Consider the following 20,771-nt stretch of genomic DNA (forward strand, 5'->3'; position numbering starts at 1 on the left):
ATTAAAATGTACAGTGTACAAAAAAATTATAAGTAAGCAAAGAAACAGGAAATGGTGGCCTATCCAATAGAATAAGGTAAAAATTCAGAAACCATCAACGAAGGTGATTAGACTTCAGACAGACCAGACAAAGACTTAAAAAAAAAAATGATACTCAAGATGCTCAAAGAGATAAAGGAAAGCAGGGGGAAAGGATATCCAGAAAATGATGAACAAATAATATGAGAATTTCAATAGAGAGAGGGGAATTTTTAAAATGAGACAAACAAAAATACTGGCATTGAATATCACAATAACTAAAATAAAAATTTCCTATTGGGGTTGAATAGCAGATTAGAGTTGACAAAAGAATGAATCAAAGCTTGAAGGCAAGAAAATTGAAATGATTCAAGCTGAGAAGCAAAAAAAGGGGTGCAAAAAAAGTGAACAGCCCTAAGAAACACACCAATATACACATTTTGGGAGTCCCAGAAGGAAAAGAAAGAGAGGAAGGGACAGTTGGTGGTTTGGAGCTATATGTACCCCAGAAAAATATGTTCTTAAACTTAACCCATTCCTGTGAGTGTGAACCCATTATAAGTAAGACCTTTCAATGAGGTTATTTCGGTAAAGGTGTGTCCCAGCCTGGTCTTAATCCTATTACTGGAGTCCTTTATAAACAGAGTATAATTCAGAGAGAGAGAGATAGAGAGATAGAAAGAGAGAGAGAGGTGCCACAGAAAGCAAGAGAAAGCAAGAAGTTGAAATTCAATGAAGCCTGGAAGAGAACAGAGAGACCAGGAAAATCTACCATATGCATTGCCATGTTACAGAGGAGTCCAGGCCCAAGAATTTCCTGTAGTCAGTCCCAGAATACTACAGTGTTTGGGGGAGAAAGCATTGCCTTGATGATGGCTTGATACAGATATTTTCCCAGCCTCAAAACCAAGAGCCATTAAATCCCCATTGTTTAAGCCATACCTTTGTATGGTATTTGTTTGAGCAGTCCAGGAAGCTAAAACAGAGCAGAAGGAATAATGGCAGAGAACTTCCTAAATTTAACAAAAGGAGTGAAATGTACACATTCAAGAGGCCCAGTGAACCTCGAACAGGCTAAACTTGAAGAGAACCATGCCCTGACACATAGAAGTCAAATGTCAAATGTCAAGGACAAAGATAGAGTTCTTAAAGCTGCAAGAGAAAAGCAACATGTTATGTATAAGGAAGCCCCAATAATTAGGTATTGATTGCTGTGACGGTTTTAATCTGTTTGTGTACTCCAGAAAAGCCATGTTCTTTAATCCTCATTCAGTATTGCTGGGTAGTATCTTTTTTATTGTTTCCATGAAGATATGATCCACCTGGTTGTGGGTGGTAACTTTTGATTAGATGATTTGCATGGCGATGTGTCTCCACTCGTTCAAGGTGGGGTTGCTTACTGGAAGCCTTTAAGAGGGAACCATTTTGGGAAAAGCTTTAGAGCCCACACAGCCAGAGACTTTTGGAAATGAAGAAGGAAAATGCCCCCCGGGGAGCTTCATGAAACAAGTAGCCCAGAGAGAAATCTAGCAGATGTCGCCATGTTTGCCATGTGGCCTTTCCAGTTGAGAGAGAAACCCTGAATGTCATTGGTGTTCTTGAACCAAGGTATCTTTCCTGGATGCCTGAGATTGGATACTTCTATAACTTTGCTTTAATTTGGACATTTTCATGGCCTTAGAACATGTAAGCTTGCAACTTAATAAATTCCCCCTTTAAAAAGCTGTTCCACTTTTGGTATATCACATTCTGGGCAGCTTGCTAGAACAATTACTTATCAGAAACCATGTAGGCAAGAAGGCAAAAGGATGAAATATTTAAAGTGCTGAAAGAAAGCAATTGCCAACCAAGAATTTTATATCTGAAGAAAAATGGAAAATAAGTGTCAGAGAGGATGTGGAGAAATAGGGACAATTGTTCATTGTTGGTGGGAATGTAAAGTGGTACAGCTACTGTGAAAAACAGTTGGGTAGTTACTCAAAAAATTAATTTTTTAGTATAGAATTACCATATAACCTGGCAACCCCACTTGTAGGTATATACCCCAAATAATTCAAAGCAGCAGGTTGAACAGACATATCCACACTGATGTTCATAGTGTCATTATTTCACATTATTCAAAGATGGAAGCAAAGTAAGTGTCCATCAACAGGTAATTAGATAAACAAAACATGATATATAATGAATATTATTCAGCTGTAAAAAGGTATGAACTTCTGATACATTGTGAAAACACGAATAAACCTTGAGGACATCAAGTTAAGTGACAAAACGACAAATATAGTATGATCTCACTGATACGAAATCATTAGAATAAGCAAATTCAGGTTACCAGGGCCAGAGTGGGTGTATGAAATGAAGAGTTAATGCTTAATTGGGTCAGAGTTTCTGTTTGGGGTGATGGAGAAGTTTTGGTAATGGATGGTGGTGATGTTAGTACAACATTGTGAATTTAATTAACATCACTGAATTATGTAGTGGATTATGGTTAAAGGATTATGGTTAAACTTAAAGAAATTTTACATTATATATATGTTACTATAATAACAGTTATTAAAAAAAAACCATAGAACTACACAACACAAACAGTAAATCCAGCTGTAAACTCTGGACTATAGTAAATTAGGTACCATACATAAGTGCAAAGTGTTAATGCTGAGCAATATGTGTGTGAGGGAAGTATATGGATACTTTCTGTAAATTTACAATTTCACTAGTAAAAGAAGAGTGAGTCAATAAATGGATCTTTTTAAAACATGTACAACTTTTTATTGTGAAATAATTTGATTTATAACTTGCAAAAATTATACAGATTCCTATGCACCTTTACCCAGCTTCCCTTAATGAAATTATCTTACATAGCCATAGCACCTTACAAATAACTTATCTAAAGGGCTTTATTTTTATTTCTCTGACTAGTTCTTAATTTCTTTTTCTTTATAAGTTTTCTAAACTGTTTTTATTGTGAAATATACAAAAAAGTCATAGGGCAGGCATGGTGGCTCAGCAGGCAGAGTTCTCACCTGCCATGCCAGAGACCCAGGTTTGGTTTCCGGTGCCTGCCCACGCAAAAAAAAAAAAAAAAAAGAAAGAAAGAAAAAAAAACTGTGATAAATGCCAAAGTACATTTTAAGAAGTAATTATAGAACAAATTTCTAAGTATGATATGGGGTACAGTTCTACAATTTCAGGTATTTCCTTCTAGCTGCTCTAAGACACTGGAGACTAAAAGGAAATACCAATATAATGATTCTGTAGTCATACTCATTTGTTAAATACTTTTTTCTCTATTATAACTCCTCCTTCTCATTTGCTCCTTCTCCTAATCTTTAGGGATATTTGGGAAATGACCATTCTATTTATTTCATATTGAAGAGAGGTGTGGACAAAATGGAGTAGGGAGATGCTACTGGTTGATGCTTTTGGAGGGACTGGTAACTCTGGATTACAGAGTTTATCTGGCCTAGGAGCCACCTGGAAGTTTTAGGTTTCTGAAAAAATAAACTTAGTGAGCAAAACTTTTATAGCGTTTCAGATAGAGCCCTAGGTATGTATTCTTTAGGGTTTTCAGGAATACTGTTGATTGAGGTTTGGCATCATATGATGATTAGCAGTATCTACTTGAAGCTTACATAAGAGTAATCTTGATAATAACTTCTCAACTCTATTTGAAATCTCTTAGTCACTGATACCTTATTTTGCTACATTTCTTTTCCTGCTTTTGGTCAGGTAGGCATTGTCAATTCAAGAGCTTTACTTTTAAATTTTATTTTATTTGGATTTATCATTGTTCTAGTTTGCTAGCTGCTGGAACGCGATATACCAGAAAACAGAATGACTTTTAAAAGGGGGGGGGGGATTTATTAATTTGCAAATTTACAGTTCTAAGGCCATAGAAATATCCAAATTAAAGCAAGTCTATAAAGATGTCCAATTAATGTACCAATAAGAGGTTACCTTCACTTAAGAAAGCTTGATGAAGTTCAGTGTTTCTCTCTCAACTGGAAAGGCACATGGTGAACATGGTGATGTCTGTTAGCTTTTTCTCCTGGCTTCTTGTTTCATGGAGCTCCCCCAGGGGCATATTCCTTCGTCATCTCTAAAGATCTCTGGCTATGTGTACTCTGTGGTTTTCATGGCTTTCTCATCATCCTAAAAGGGAACTCTCTCCAAAGTGCAACCTCTTTTAAAGGGTTCCAGTAAACTAATCAAGATACACCTGGGAGGGTGAGTAACAACTCCATGGAAGCCATCTAATCAAAAGTTACCACCCACAATTGGGTGGTCACATCTCCGTAGAGATAATCTAAAAGCTCTCACCAACCAATATTGAAAGAGGATTAAAGAATTTGGCTTTTCTGGGGTCCACAAATTCAAACCAACACAATCATATTGCTCTTCCAAAGAATTAAAGAAGAATGGGAGAGAAGTCCTTTCATTATTCACAAACTGAGTATTCATCCAAAATCATGAACAAACAGCCCTTCAACATTTTAGTTTTTATTAAAGCTTTACAGATACATACATTAAGAGCCAAATAATTATGCAGTTTATTTAAAAATGCAGCAAGACTCAGTAGACTGAGTTATGTGCCTCAGAACAACATATTCTTAATCTTAACCCTATTCCTATGGGTGCAAATGCATCATAAGTAGGATCTTTTGAAGATTTTATTGTAAGTTAAGGTGTGGCCAACTGAATCAAGATTAGCTTAAGTCTATAACTGGAGGTCTTATAAAGAGAAAGCCATGGGAGAAACTGGAAGCTGGAAGTCAGTGAGAACCCCGAAGAGAAGGGAGAAGAATCCCTGTGTGACAGGAAAGTCAAGAAAACCAAGGGTTCCCAGCCAGACAGAAGCTACAGACCTTGCAAGGAAGCAAGCTTCCTAGCCAATACCTTAATTTGGACTTCTGGCCTTTGAAACCATGAACCAACAATTTCCCATTATTGAATCCAATCCATTGTGTGGTATTTGTTATAGCAACCAGGAAACTAAGACACTGCTTTTTCTTCATTCTTCAGGTAAATACTCTCTAAATGATTATGTTGGTCTTTATCTCCCACTTCTATAAGATGTGTTGCATTACTATTTCTTGCTTTTTTTTTTTTTTCATTCTGGGCCATAATCTATTGGCTTCCCACCATGGAGGATGATGATTGGACACTCTTTTTTCAAAGGATACATTGTAATGATGGATAGTCTTGCACCTTTGTGCTGTCATGTTGTGGGGAGCTGGCACAGCAGGTAGTGGGATAATCCTAGAAACCATTTTCACATTGAGATAAGCAGTAACAACTTAAGTATGTTGATACTGAGAACTGTATCAATTATGACCATCCCCAACTCAATTCCTTGTTGGCCAAATCCCAAAATTCCAACAGCTACTCCATTGTTACCCTATACAAGAGGAAGTGTGATGGAGGGGAAGTAGGAATGGTCAGAGACAGCGGTCTCAGAGACAGGTAAGATAATTCACTTTCTCAAAGTTTTCAAAAGACATACAAGCTTATGAACCCATCACAAGGGCCCCACCCAGGGCCTTGGAAGGGACCTGTGTGAGTGAGGGCCTTGAAATCTGCCTCTGCTTAGTAGATGCTTTTAATCACATGTGATAATGATTCATATTTCTCTTTTTAAAGAAAGGTGAACAATGGTCTTTGTGTGGAGAAAAATCTAGAAGAGAGTCAAAGTAGGGGTATAGGTGATGAAGCTAGTCACCACTTGGACACTGTGAGCCATTTCTGAGGTAGAATTCACAGGATTTGGTTGCTAATTCTGCATGGGGAGGTGATGAGCAGGAAGCCCTCAGTGCGAGGGATCAGTGAAGTTAGGGAGTTTCCCTAGCTTTCCTCTCCCCCTACCCTTCCTTCAAAATGTAAATGCTATAAATCCCTATCTTCTGTAGAATAGATTCCTGATCTGCTTTCAAAGATAATGTTTGCTTTCCGTACTCCCATAAATGAAAGCTAATGAGGAGGGTGATGCTGCCAGAAGTCTCTGTCAAGGTGTGAATTTCTAGAGCTAGGCTCCTCCTTTTGTTCTCCAGACCAAAGACATATCTCTTCTTTTTTCAGGTCTTCAGTTTCCTCAAGGAGTTGGACCAAGATCCCATTCCATTTTAATATTTTGCATTTCTTCAATTGCTAATTATAGGGACTTCATATTAATTATTTGCACAAGGATAATTCACAGTTTTGTCCATTGGATAGGTATGAGGGTTTGAAGCTGTATGTACCCCAGAAAAGATCATGTTCTTAAAGCTAATCCATCCCTGTGGGTGTAGACCAAAAGTGGGTGTGGACCCACTGTAAGTAGGATCTTTTGGTGAGTAGAATCTTAAATTGAGGCATGACCCACCTCATTTAAGGTGGGTCTTAATCCTCTTACTGGAGTACTTTATAAGAGGATAAAAGACAGAGGGAAGACACAGAAAAAAGTGCCAGAGAAGCTCAGAGAAAAAAAAAAGCCATAAAACAGAGAAATCACAGAAAACAGAGAGGAAATCACTGAAGAGAGAAGGTGGAAGCAATAAAACTCAAGAGAGAAGGGAGAGAACAACAGATGTCACCATGTTCCTTGCCATGTGACAGAGGAGCTGAGGATTGCTGGTAGCTGGTCTTTGGGGATAAAGCATTGCCTATTAATGCCTTGATTTGGATATTTTCATAGTTTCTGAACTGTTGGTTTGTAAGTTAATAAATCCCTATTGTTAAAAGCCAGCCCATTTCTCTTATATTGCATTCTGTCAGCTTTAGCAAACTAAAACAGATAAGGCAATTAGATTTGTATCTACCCATATTAGAATGTTAAAATAAGCAAACCTCTTCATACTTCCAGAGATTTTGAATTTCTTCTTCATTAAGAAATAGTTTTGTGAGATTCCCACTCTGGCGATAGGAAAAGGCATTTCCCACAAAGGCAATCTTAACTGTGTCTTGAGTAGGATTTTGATTTGTGGATGAAAATAAATCCACAATTGTTCCTCTGTAAGACAGAAACGTCACTGGCTATTTCAAGGGAAGTTTTGAGCATTGAATAACATCATGTATATGAAAAGAGCTTGGCCTAGTGTCTGGTATATAATATTTGTCTCACAAAGGTGATTTCTCACCACCATCTTGAAACCAGAAATGTTTCATCAGACACTGACTTTCTCCTCGTGAAAGTTGTAGTTATTGCAGGATTTTTTAGTGTTTTTTTTTCTTTTTCTTCCTTCCCCTGCCCTGTTCTTTCTTTTTTCCTTCCTTCCTTCCTTCCTTCCTTCCTTCCTTCCTTCCTTCCTTCCTTCCTTCCTTCCTTCCTTCCTTCCTTCCTTCCTTCCTTCCTTCCTTCCTTCCTTCCTCTTTCTTCCTTTCTCTTTCCTTTTTTTCTTTCTTTCTTTCTTTCTTCCTTCCTTCCTTCCTTCCTTCCTTCCTTCCTTCCTTCCTTCCTTCCTTCCTTCCTTCCTTCCTTCCTTCCTTCCTTCCTTCCTTCCTTCCTTCCTTCCTTCCTTCCTTCCTTTCTCTCTTTCTTTCTTTCTCAGCTGATTGATTTGGCACACTCAATGTCAATTTATCAATGTGAGGAATAATTTCCTCCCTAATTGGCTTCATGGATAATGCTCATGGCAAATGCCTCAACTATTCAAATATTCTATTCCTTGTCCTCAGTGATGTGTGTCACCCAAGCTTGGCCAATAATTGTCTTACTCAGGAATTCTGAGTGAAAGGTGTGCTGTTTACCTTGCATTTGTAACAGTAAGATGTAAGTTTAGGTTGCTGGTGGCTTCCTTATGGGTAGACTCCATCTGAAAATGGAGCTAAGTTAGAGGAAAACTGGCCCTGGAGGTGGAGAAAGAGTTTCCTGGTGATGTCATTTGTGCCTTTGGATCACTCCATTACTGAGACTAGAAGAATGCCTAGCTTTCTTAGTTGTGTGAGCCAATAAATACTCTTTGATATCCAAGCTAATGCTAAATTGGTCTTTGACTCTTGCAATTAAAAGATGCTAATTCACAGCTGAAATGTATTTCCTAATCCACCCCCTCAGTCATTTGGATTCTGTGAGGTTTTGCCACCATCTGGTCCTTTCACTTATAGCAGGAGGCTTTCTAGTAAAGACATATTCTAAAAGTACAGTTACCACAGTATTTCATGGACCATGTAGGTCAGTGTTCAGGATTTTTTAGAAATAGTTTGATGAATTTGCCTAATAATTTCAGAAAAGAAATTACCTTAAAACTGAAGATCACTTGAGAAATATTTGAAAGGAACTTTGGGACACGTCTGTTTAAGGCCTTTTGATTTTTTAAAAAAATATATTTTTATTGATAAAACTTAACATACAAACAGTAGGTCTTCTGATTTTAATAGGATTGGGTTCATGGGTTAATGAGGCACCCAAAGAAGCAGTTGTAGTTGGGAAAAAATAAAGACCAATTTATTGACACCAGGTGTTCAGTACTTCCTCACAATGTGTGCTTGCAAAGGTTAAGGGGTGTCATGGGACTCCAGACAAATATGAGTTTCAAAGCAGTTTGCAGAGAGAAGTGCCCACAAGGATCCACACATCATTTATATAGAAGTGTAGGGAGGAGGAATCTGTAATATAGGATGTGTACTATGCTGAAGTTGTGTGTATCTGTTTAGCGCAAAAAAACCTTATCTATCAGGTGTAATAATAGTAGATTGGTTGTATTGTAAAATTTGGTATTTTATTTGTAAAGTTGGTTTGATCAGAGCGTCATAAAGTTATAAACATGTATTTGTGAGTTTTACAAGGTTTATGTTTGTACTTATCTAAGTAACATTATCAATATTAAGTCAATACTAGGAGAACGTTTTTTCTTCTAAAACAATATTCATTGTCTGTTATGTTGTCCTGCAAAAGTAAATCAAACTTGAATCTGATCGAGTTATCAAGCTTCTAGATCCAACTATTAATATACAGGGAATATAAAATGGCATTATGCAGATGGAATTTTGTGAATTTAACAAATAAATTGCAAGTAAATAAAGAGGTAGAGAAGGAATCGATAGATTACAGAATGTAAAAATAATAGCAACCGACTCTGCATTTGGATGTTGTTTGAACCTTGATTAAATATAAGCAAACTAAAATAATAATTTAAGACATTTGTGAGAAAACTAGAGGTTTGAATACCACCTGGGTGTTGGAGAATTATTGTGGTGGTTGTTTGTGTGATAATGTTATTTCTTGTGTTAAAGAAGGCAGGGTCCTTGCCTCTTAGAATTATACCCTGAGAGATTTACAGATGATAAGGAATTCACATTTTCCTAAGGTAATGCCAAAATGCTAAAAAAAAAAAAAACTATCTGTAATAAGTTTTAAAACTTGGTTTTATTAGTCCTTCTAGGGTGTATTCTTGAGAAAGATGCACATGTTGAAAAGTAAGTTAAATGTGATTTTCCTATACAATCAAGTAAAAATTAACAAATTATATATGATTAATTCATGTAATATAAAGCCATCTAAATTCTATATGAATCAAGTTAAGAAGGCAAAGCAATAGATACATATGCAGAGAATATTATTCCAGTCAAGGAAACTCTGAATTATCTCATGCTTGTTTGTTGGTTAAGTCTATAGATTAAGGGTGTGAAAACCATTGGCCTTGAAGCAAATCTGGCCCACTGCCTGTTTTGATATGGCCCATGAACTAAGAATGGGTTTTTCATTTTGAAAAGGGTTGGAAAAAATAAAGAATTATATTTGGTGACATGGAAATTATATGAAATTCAGATTCCAGTGACAATAAATACAATTTTATTGGTACACAGACATACACATTTATTTACTGTTTGGTTAATAATGTTTTATTGGATCCTACCCATCCATTTATATATTCTCGATGACTACTTTTGTGCTACAATGGCAGAGATGAATAGTTGTGACAGAGGCTTATATAGCTCTCAAAGCCAAACATATTTACTATTTGACCCTTTATGGAAAAAAGTTTGCCAATTCTTGTCATCAGGGAAGACTGATTATTACAAAATCATATTGGAAACATCAGGATGTATATGTCAGAGCAGTAGAGAGCTAACTTTAAAGTGTCAGTGCAAATGTCTTTAAAACCATTCTCTAAAAGCTGTGAATAGGCATTGGTACTTTGGTAAATTTACAGAACCCTGGACCCACCCAGACCTTCTGTATTAAGCCTGGGAATGAGTATTTTTAAAAGGTGTCAACCCAGTGATTAGGCAAAGTTGGGAAACTCTGGAATATACCAAGTCTTCAAAAAATGTTTGTTGAATTGTATGAGAAATTAAGATCACAATTGTGACAACAGTCCTTATTATGATCTCTGTGTGTACTATAGGTCATAATTCAGAAACAAGTCTAAAACTCATTATGTGTACAGCTCCTTGAATACTATTAGAGATAACTGTCCAGATAAGAATAAAATATATATTTGTTGCTGAAAAGAAGAAAATATAAATTATACACAGTGCTGCTACCTAGAGACATACTGTTAATATTTTGGTGCACATACAGATATCCTTTCTGGATTGAATTAGTATAATTCTATTGAATTCTTAAAATACCATTTAGTTATTTTGGGTTTCAGTCATGGGAAGGGATTTCACTTGGGTTACAGATATGTTACTGCCTTGAAAGTGTTTGGATAAAGAGCCAAGAAATACGTCTTTGCTCCTTTGGGAATAGAAGAAATGGTAAATATATTATTATTAAATAATAACTTGAATTTATATGATCAGATTCAGAAAGACCACATTTAGACTGTTTGGATGTATTCTTTCTGTTCCTTTTTTAATTTGTTGTCAAACTATCCTTTAACGAGGATAGTTTGCACCTCGTTAAAGTGGCACCCTTGCACCACTGTTGTTGTAGTCTCTGATGTGAGAATGGCAGCCTTCAACATTGTAGCCTGTGGACCGGGCAATGTCCAGGATCCCTTTAATGATTCTGGAGAGTTCTCTGGCTACAGATTTATACTACATCTGTCAGGTGCTATTGACTATCATAAAAGGTGATATTTTCATTGTGTTTAATGTGTAATTGCTGTTTTCTACTTCTGGGTCTTTGATGATCAGAACAGAGGTGGAAGGTGCTACCTCATTTAGAGTTTGTCCATTGTGAAAGATCCATTTCACCATAATCTGGACCCTCCAGTTACTGCTTGCCCTGGAAATGTCAGTGTTATCACAAACTTTTCTGGAGGCAGACCAGAGAGCCAACATGGAAATCAGTAGGTATAGGTATGACATCCATTTTTCTATAGACAAACATAAGATAAACAACTTTGATCTCCTTGGAGTTGAACTTAGGTATCATGATGGAGGCAGGTGGTGTCAGATGAACCTGGATGCTAGATCACTGAAAAAAGTTATACTTTTGCCTCCTCTAAGCCCCAAACTGACTTGCTAATTTTTTTTTTTAACTTTTTAATGATATAACATATATACAAAGCAAAGAAAGAAAAAAGCAGTAGTTTTCAAAGCATTCTTCAACAAATTGTTACAGGACAGATCCCAGAGTCTGTCATGGGCTACCATTCAATCCTCTCAAATTTTTCCTTCTAGCTGCTCCAGAATATAGGAGGCTGAAAGGAATAAATATTTTTTTATCACCACAATTGACTTTTTTTTTTTCTTTTTTGTGAAAATAACAAATATACAAAAAAGCAATACATTTCAAAGCACAGCATCACAATTAGTTGTAAAACAGATTTCAGAGTTTGGCATGGGTTACAATTCCACAATTTTAGGTTTTTACTTCTAGCTGTTTTAAGATACTGGAGACCAAAAGAGATATCAATTTATCTCATTTTATCAATGTATCAGTTATTCAGCAATCACATTCATTTGTTAAATCCTATCTTCTCTGTTTAACTCCATCATCACCTTTGATCTTTCTATTCCTCTCTTTAGGGGTGTTTGGGCTAGGGTCATTCTAACTTTTTCATGTTGGGTCTGTCATTAATATGGGGTAGGGAGATGGGACTATCTGATGTTCTGGAGAGGCTGGGTCCTCCAGGTTTCAGGACTTATTTGGTCCCGGGACCCATTTAAAGGTTGTGGGTTTCTGGAAAGTTTCATTAGTGCAGGGAACCCTTGGGGAATTTTGCATATTGACCTAGGTGTTCTTTAGGATTGGCTGAAATGGTCCTGGTTGTGGTTTGGCAAGTTATGATAGGTAGCAATCAGACTTACTCTTAATAAGTAAATTAAATCTTTAATACAGAGTGCATCCTGGTGTAGTGGAAATGGTATGAATTAAAAATTAGAAAACTTGTGACCTACCTGGGCCCTTTATTCCATAATGGCATTTACTTCAGCCTGTTACTTAAATTGTTTGATCCTCAGTTTGCTCATCTGTCCATAGGGATGACAATACTGACCATGGCTGCTTTGTAGGATTGTTAGGAAGATGAAAATGAGATAATGGATGAGAGTTTCATTTGATAAATTATAATGCATCATGTAAGATGATACTAATCATAAAAACATTGAAACAATAGTAATTCCTGGAAAGATTTGCACCTAGAAATGTAAGGAAGTATTGTTGACATTCAGGTTTCTAGATGTTAAAAATGTTGAGAAATCTTTATGTTCCATTCCTATTTACTATTGATTCATTTTGCATTGGTTGCATTTGTAGATGGGATCAAGTCATCAAGCCCATCACCAGCTCAACCTCCAACCTCATGTTCTTATCCAGGATCATCGCTGATATCATCTGAGAGTGTGCTTGCGGCTTGTCCAAGTTGGCTGGGTCTTGCTGAGCTGATTGGAGCGGCCGACATTTTTGCTGACTGGAGTCATGCTATCTTTGCCAGTTTGCTGGAATAGACACAGACACCGATTGGGTCACGCTGAAGACATTCCTGTCTTGTGAAGCAAGTCTGTTTGTATTTTAGGTTTGCCAGGACTAATGAATTAAAACATTTGGACTCTCCACGACTTGCTGTTTATCAATGCCTCTGACAGGAGGAGGGTTTTCTTCTGCTCTTGCTTTTTCTAGAAGCATGACAACACATCCTGGCTGTTGGAGAGGCAAGGAAAGGAGAGAGGGCTTGTGGAGGGAAGCGGAAGAGGGGGGTCCCGTGGGACGCCGGGGTCCGGGGAAAAGCAGGTAGCAGCGTGCCTCCCTGACAGCTGTTTCTGCTCCTCAGATTGTCAGTGGCTGCTATGCAGCAGGTGCAGCCCAGTCTCTTATTGAGTCTTTACTCCACAAAGGCAACGACTGGCCAAGGCAGTGGCTGGCCCTGGATTACACAAGTGCAGACACTCAACTAAGTGAGGTAAGACAACAGGTGTGCAAACCAAACTAAATGCTCGGAGCACCAGCGACTTAACCAAAGCTCTCTTACAGCCACAGAGGAGAAATCAGTGGCCAGTTTCCCCAGGCGATGCGATGAACAGGCAAGTTGGTTGAGGGGCTTTGGTCAGCACTGTGGGGAACTTAAAGTTCACCCCAAAATGCCATCCTCTTGGAGGCAGACAGATGTTCCCCGTTGCAACCAGGGGAGGGATTCTATTTGACTGTGTTTATCAATTCCATTTCCCTTAGCTGGAAGCTATACCAGAGATCTATTTACAAAATCCAGAAGGCAAATTTCCACCTTTTGTGCTTTATTTCTTGATGTAGGAAAGGGTTGGGAGATGGTGCCAAAAAAGGAATGCCGCTTTTCATCCTTAGGTGTTATAATAAAAAGCTTGGTGATTGTCCAGTGGGTAACAGTGAGACTTTTCCTTTTAACTATGAATTTAAGGGGCTTTTTATTGTTTGTTTTGTTAAATTTGAGAGGGTGCATTGTATTCTCCAGGAACAGGTGCCTAATAAAGGGTTAGATTCTAAGCAACTGAGATTACACAGAAGTATGTGTCAGAGCTAAGATAAAACAAATCCTGAGTCAAGTAACAGTGATTTTATATTGTCCTTTACTTATCCTAAACATTTAATGTTACTGTTTCTTTTCTAACTTAAAATTGCATGGCATCAGTAGTGGAGTGCTTTACTGTTCATTGCTATTTGAGTGTTAAATGAATGGGCCACATGTGATTCTAACTTGGTGAGAGTTGCTGGTTTTTCTTCAAAGTTCTGGTAGGCATTTAATATTAGCCTGTTTTCTTTCCTTAAACTGGGTAGATGATTCTGTACGTATGTATAAATATACACACACATATATTCGTTGACTTTTGTTCTATAAATAATTGTAAAAAAAAGTTCAATGTTTTCCATGCTATTTTTGAATAGAGAAAAGTTATGGGAAAGAGTCAGAAACCCTGCCATGAGAAAATGTCCTGCTAGAGCAGTTCCCAGAATCTCATTAAGGATGGCTAAAGAGATGATTTTTATTTTGGCTTTTTTAGAGATGTTATACTTTAAAATGCATTCAGTTTTTTCTTTTTTTGGTTTACTATCTACATGAGAAGGAAAGTAGAAGGTTTAGGAGAAGAATGACCAAAAATAGAAAAGTTAAATAAATGTATTTATAACAATATATTTTCTTAGTCTTTTTGAACATCAAATTATCAAATACATCTTCATTAAAATGTATTTTGATTAAATTCTTACTTGTTATAAAAAACAAATTTTTGTATATTTTTGCCCGGCCCAACCCATCTTATCTGTAGGATGCTTTCCCATTCATTCTGTCTTAATTTATTAATTGAATAAAAATTTCACAGAGGGGAAGAACATCAATAGGATGTTAAGCTTTATCTTTTGCTTGCATCATAATTTAGGATATGCAGCCTTAGGATGTTTGAGATGTGCAACCTTGACATGTTTGAGAGATTTACAAGTAATCAGATATTTAAAGCACATAATAGGGTGGGCCACGGTGGCTTAGTGGCAGAGTTCTTGCCTGCCATGCCAGAGACCTGGGTTCGACTCCCAGTGCCTGCCCAAGTAAAAAAAAGCAAAACACATAATATTCAAACTGCAACTGTGGGATATCTTTTGAGAGTGTTTGGTATATTTTGAGAGCTTTTGGTATTTTAATGATTACATGATTTTCATTCTTTTACCAAGTCCAGATCTCCAGATCAATACTTCAGATCCAATTTATGCTTAAGCATGAAAAGTTAGCCTACTATGAAGATGTCGGGTACCCAGTAAGAGGATATATCTTCTTTATCCCCCTCAGTTAAAAATAAAACCCTATATGAGACCTTGTAGGGGCAGGGTTGAATTGGACAGTGTGGGAAGGGAGTGAGGTGGGTGGAGACTTTGGTCTCGTTCTCCATATATACTGCCAAAACAGCCAAGTTGATTTTTTTTTTTTTTAATATATAAGCCAGAAAAAAATTAAAATGGGGCAGGTGAGTACTTCTGATGTAGGGAAAAGAAACTCAGAATTAGGAGTTCCTTTAAAAAAAGAAAGCAATGCCTGCCAACTCTCCCCTCTAATTTCCCAGGGCCTCTGAGTGTTCAGAGGAATAATGCTGGGTAACTTGACAATAGTCCTCTCTCCTCCTTACAGCTGGAAGACCCAGGGGAAGATCAAGGCTCAGGTGCCCACATGATCAGCACAGCCAGGGTACCTGCGGATAAGCCTGTACGCATCGCCTTCAGTCTCAATGACACCTCAGGTACACTCTGCTCTCAGGGAAAGGGCTGCCTCCCTGTCTTCCCATCTTCTCACCATCATTATTTCTGGTTCCACAAAGGACATTTAAGAATGCATGCCTGGCGTGGTCTCATGATGGGGATTGGGATTTTTCCATCGTGCATTAGTAGAGTGTGGCTTCCAGAAATGCCTCTAATGGAGCTTCCCCTTACCTTCCGTTCTTTAGTTGTTTTAGCACATTTTTCTTTTCTTTATCTTTCCCCATTTTAGCCTCTTTTATTATAAAATTCACAGAGACACGATAATTTCTAATCGTAGCAAAGTGTGTCATTGTGAAAACTGCCTGAGGAAACGTTTATTACGAGCTAACAGTTGGTTAGGTAACGTAAAAATATCACTGTCACTGTTCCAGTGGCATTTGTTGAAGCCTAAGTTCGAAAGGCTGGTTTCTCACGTGGTGCTCCCACACTTCCGGCTAAATAAACAGACCTCGGTTGGAGTGATGAATGGGACAGGTGAGGAGGAGCCTCTCAAAATAGTAAGATCTGAGGTGAGGCTCCCTTACTTAGAGCCCTTCGTCATTGCTCCCCGCAATGACCTCTTAACACACATATTGGATTGCACCACCTCTAAACAGGGGACCTCATGTGGTCAGAGGTGACAGCCGTGAGGAAGGGATGGCTTGGAAGGCTTGGATCTTTTTCCTGGTGTTGGCTATTTCAGTCTATTGTCATCTGTTAGAATCAAATGCTTAAATAATATTACCATTTAAACCTTGGGTCAGCCTGTCTGTCTATTTATCCACCTATCTATCTATCATCATTATTCTATGTAAGCATACTGTAATGCCCAGGTAGGGGTAATACTTTAAAAAGTAATGACTAAGTGGAATATGACTCCCAGAGATGAGCCTAACCCTGGTACTGTGGAATCAATAACGCCTTCCTGATCAAAAGAGGGAAAAGAAGTGTAACAAATAAGGTATCAGTGACTGAGAGAGTTCAAATAGGATCAAGAGGCTACTCTTATACAAGACTCAGCTAGATATTGCTATTTATTATGGTTTGCCAAACCCCAACCCAAACCATTCCTGCCACCTCTAAAGAACACCTAGGGCTCTAGCTAGGATTTTTACAAAGGTTCCATGTACTATGATTACTTTCTAGAAACCCGCAACCTCCGGATGGGTTCTTAGGCCAGATAAGTCCTCAAACACAGAGGGGCCAGCCTCTGTAGAACATCAATTAGTTCCAACCCTCATCCCACACTATTTCCAACATGAAAAACAATGGGCAGAGCCCAAATACCTCTAAAGATTGGGAGAAAAATCAAAGGAGAAGGTGGAGCTATAATAGAGAAGATAGGATCTAACAAATGAATATGACTGCTGAATCATTATTTTGATATTTCTTTTTAATTTCCAGTGTCTTGGAGCTGCTAGAAGGAAAAACCCAAACTTGGGGAACTATAACCCATACTAAGCTCTGAAATTTGTTTTATGACCGATTGCTGTGGTGTGCTTTGAAATTTTTTGCTTTTTTGTATATACGTTATTTTTCACAATTAAAAAAAGAAGTTATGACTGTAAAGGGACAGATCCATCCCCAAATAATGCAAAACAAGGAGCAGGGCTCTGTGGAGACTGCCATTACACAGCCAAGGCAGACTTGGGGTTACTGCCCCAAATCATTATATGGATGACACACATACCCTGAGGTTTTCTGGGTTGTGTGGCCCCCAATGGAGGATGTGCTCTGCAGCAGGGAGAAGTGAAGCTTTAACTGTTTGTGATCTGCTCTTCCAATACTCTTCCTCTTTTATATTCCAACTCAAGGTTCCCTTGAAAAACAGGGTGAAAGGAAAAAAAAATCCTCCCAATATGCAAACCAATCCATCTCATCCTAGAAATGACAACGGCCTTTAATCTGTTTTGTGTTAGGCATTCATGCGTATTAATCCTGGTCCTTAAATTAATAAACTATAAGCATTGGAGTCCCATTTTATAGAGACAGAGATTGAGGCCAGAGACAATACTGTTAATAAGTAATGGAATTATGATTTAAACTCATTACTCCAAGCTGCTTTTCTAAGAAGAAAAGAAATAAGCTCCTCCTGGTATTATGAATTTCATAAATGTAAGATTTTGAGGTATAGTCAGTACTTGAGTGATTAGCTGTTAAGACAGAGGCACATAAACCTGAAACCCAGGGAGAAGGACAAGGCATCATTTCCTTCCTTCTGCTCCTGTTCCACATGGGTCGGAAAGTCCAATTATAAACAACAGCCTTATAATGAAAATTTTGGTATATAAAGGCTATTTATCTCAAGCAATATCATTACATTATAATTTTGAATAAGAGAAATAATAAATTAACAGAATTTATGTACAGAAACAAACCAGGAGTGATGAATCTTGACTTTCTGGCTGCCATGAATAAATTCTTTTTTGAAGGGCAAGTTGTACAACTTGTAATTAATTTGCTGTCGGTGTTTGAATTCTCTTGGGCCCTGACCGAGAGATTTTTACATTGCTTTTCAACCATTGATTTAGATTGATTTGTTCCAGTCTCTTTCTCTTCTCTTTCAAGTAGCCTAAGAATTTTGAAATCCACATCTTTCAACATGGTGGCTTCAGAAAGAGGTTGTCATTTATTTCAAGCAATTCCTATTCTCAAGCCCCACAAAAAGATGTTTATGAAGCCCTATGAAGAACCTACCAAAATCGAAACATTTTAATGTTATGGTCAGCACATCTCTAATGGTAGAAAGGGCACCTAACTACAGAATCCAAGGTAGGAGATGGGGTACAATGTTTCTCAACCTTATCTGAGTGTACCCATCAAAAATACATATTCCAAGGTCCCACTACTTTATATTCAGGTTCAGAAGGTCCAGGTCAGGACCCAGAAATTCTACATTTTTGACAAGTGTGCTACAAGAACTTTAAGATCACGCAAGTTTGGGAGTCACTGGATTGGATATTAGGACAATATTTGTGTGCACACGAGGTTGTGAGTACTCAGAAAGATGCTTTCCAGATATTTGGGGACACACCCTCTGAATTCTTGAATAAGGAGTAACACTTGTCATCCAACCCACTGTACATGCCTTTTGAATTCCAGTGTATGTGGCCTGCAGACCACATATTTCGGGGGAAAACAAAAGAGAACATCTTAAACTTTCATGGTATGTGGGGGAATGTAGCTGGACTTTTGGGAGATTAACTCTAAAGTGTTGGGGTTTATAGTTAATTAGTGAGAAGAGTCCTTAAGAAAAGTAAATAGCTTTACCTGTCAATATTGACCTGCCCATTTCTTATGAACTTAACTTAGTGCCTCATCCCCTCCAGTAACATTAGGACTGATTATTCTTGTTGCATATTTTCTTGAGATGATTGAATGGATAGGTTAAGGACATAGGACTTCCAAGTCATAGAAGTAGGTGCTTGAGGCCTATGGCCATTACCGTTAGTATGATGTTGGGTAAGTCACTCCATCTTACTGAACTTTAGTTTCCTGTAAGATGTGTATAGTACTAACTTGCAGGGTTGTTGTAAGAATTAAATTATACCATGTAAGTCATGGTTTTAGCACAGTGCTTGACAAATTAAACACTCAACTGGTTGTTGTAATTATGAGCAATTTTTCTAATTTATTAAGGAAAATGTAAACCCTCAAGCCTTCTCATGTCCCACCTGCAATTCACACTGCTACGTGACATCAAGGTAGAGTTTATAGTATAACTGACATGCAATTGTTTAGAGACCAGTTGTGTAGTTGGGGGACTGCAGGTGCTATTTTACCCTCTAATCAATTAGCTGCCTTTATTTAATTACTATTTTTTCAGGACTCTGCCATAGGTGGGTGGGATGTGCAAAAGAAGGATTTGATATGATCCCTTTTGCAGGTTTTATAAGCACAAAGAGACTTGGGGAGGAAAACATCTGTGTCCTTAGAGCAGTTGGAAACCACTTCTTGGAAGAGGTGATAGTCAAATTCAGCTTGAAGACTGGTAGGGTGTAAAAAAGGCAACATAGGAAAAATGACATTTCTAGGTCTCAGGGACAAAAAAAGAGGGCTGCACATCTTTTAGGAATTCCCCTTTTTTTCATCTGCAAACAGAAAGAAGGAGCAAAACTTAAGAGTCAGGAAGGAACATGGTATGTGCAGGAAACACTGAAACTGTTGTCAAGTGGAACAAAAGGCTAAACTGTAGATCATTAAAACGTTCTTAAGTGAGCCTCGCCTTGAGCCAGACATTGTGTTAGTGTCTTACATAGAGGATCTCAGTTTAGATAGCAGTTTAGATAGATATGATAACTGAGATTGCCATACCTATTTTAAAAGTTCAACAAAAGAGTTTGAAATTGTTAGGAGGAAGAGAACATAAAAAAATGCTAGAGCAAGGGAGTCATATGACAAAAAACAGTAAAGGTTCAACTGGTGGAATAGCCTGGAATGTGGAGAGATGAGAGCATGGAGGAGGCATTTTATAATGGCACAGAGGCAAAGTGATGAGAGCCTGGATTAGAAAAGGAAAGGGATGATTGAATCCAGGGGACATTTTGAAGGAAGGAGTGAAAGGACTTGATGACAGAATGAGCCTTGGGAGATGGGGAATTAGTCATTGTTCGCTGATAGCAGAATAAGCCTCAATATTCCAAATAGACTGTGGACCTTCAGGGGCTTAAAGGGAGGAAGCACATGTTTGAGAAAATAAAATAGAGCCCTTTAAAGTACTCTCACTATACCATTGAAATGTACACTTGAAAGTAGTTAAAATGGGGCATTTTCAGTTTGTTTATATTTTAGCACAATAAAAAGATTATATATATAGAGATATAAGTACAATCAGAATTTGAGCTCTAGCATTAGAACCCTTCCTTAAATAATACTTAGCTAATTGTAATTCCTGGAGGTGGCAATTTTTCCCCTTAATAAACTAATAATATGATTGGTATTACTTCTAAACTGGGAGTTCAAAAGAGTTAATTTCCTAAACTGGGACCTTCATAGAGTGGGTTTTCCCAGTAAAAAATGTGCCAAGAGAATTATGAATGCCACCTCCTGGGTTATTAGAGAATCACTGGCACTTCTCCGATTAGAGAGAATTTAGAGTTGAAATGACTTGTGGATTTCATGTTAATTACTTGAGCGTTTTCTTTATCTTCAATTGAGCTAACATCTGGCATTGGGGCTATAGGGGTGGTTC

The 20,771-nt window shown here is 37.7% G+C and overlaps 1 protein-coding gene across 6 annotated transcripts in view; it reads left to right on the forward strand.

Moving 5' to 3' along the window:
• Positions 1-5,005: 5,005 nt before the first annotated feature.
• MAP3K7CL (MAP3K7 C-terminal like) overlaps positions 5,006-20,771 on the forward strand; it is a 44,764-nt gene continuing 28,998 nt past the window's right edge. Inside the window, exons 1-4 of one of the 6 annotated variants that reach the window (XM_077117641.1) lie at positions 5,006-5,040; positions 12,644-13,038; positions 13,158-13,286; positions 15,474-15,582. In XM_077117641.1, coding sequence (XP_076973756.1) covers positions 15,513-15,582 — 70 coding nt within the window. In that variant the 5' untranslated portion in view covers positions 5,006-5,040; positions 12,644-13,038; positions 13,158-13,286; positions 15,474-15,512. Of the gene's footprint in view, positions 5,041-5,069; positions 5,482-10,441; positions 10,696-11,131; positions 11,242-12,643; positions 13,039-13,157; positions 13,287-13,357; positions 13,408-15,473; positions 15,583-20,771 lie in introns of those variants that run through there. The other 5 variants (XM_077117638.1, XM_077117643.1, XM_077117642.1 and 2 more) reach the window with 5 other exon arrangements.

This window comes from Tamandua tetradactyla, chromosome 10, assembly GCF_023851605.1.
Source record: "Tamandua tetradactyla isolate mTamTet1 chromosome 10, mTamTet1.pri, whole genome shotgun sequence".
Lineage (NCBI taxonomy): Eukaryota > Metazoa > Chordata > Mammalia > Pilosa > Myrmecophagidae > Tamandua > Tamandua tetradactyla.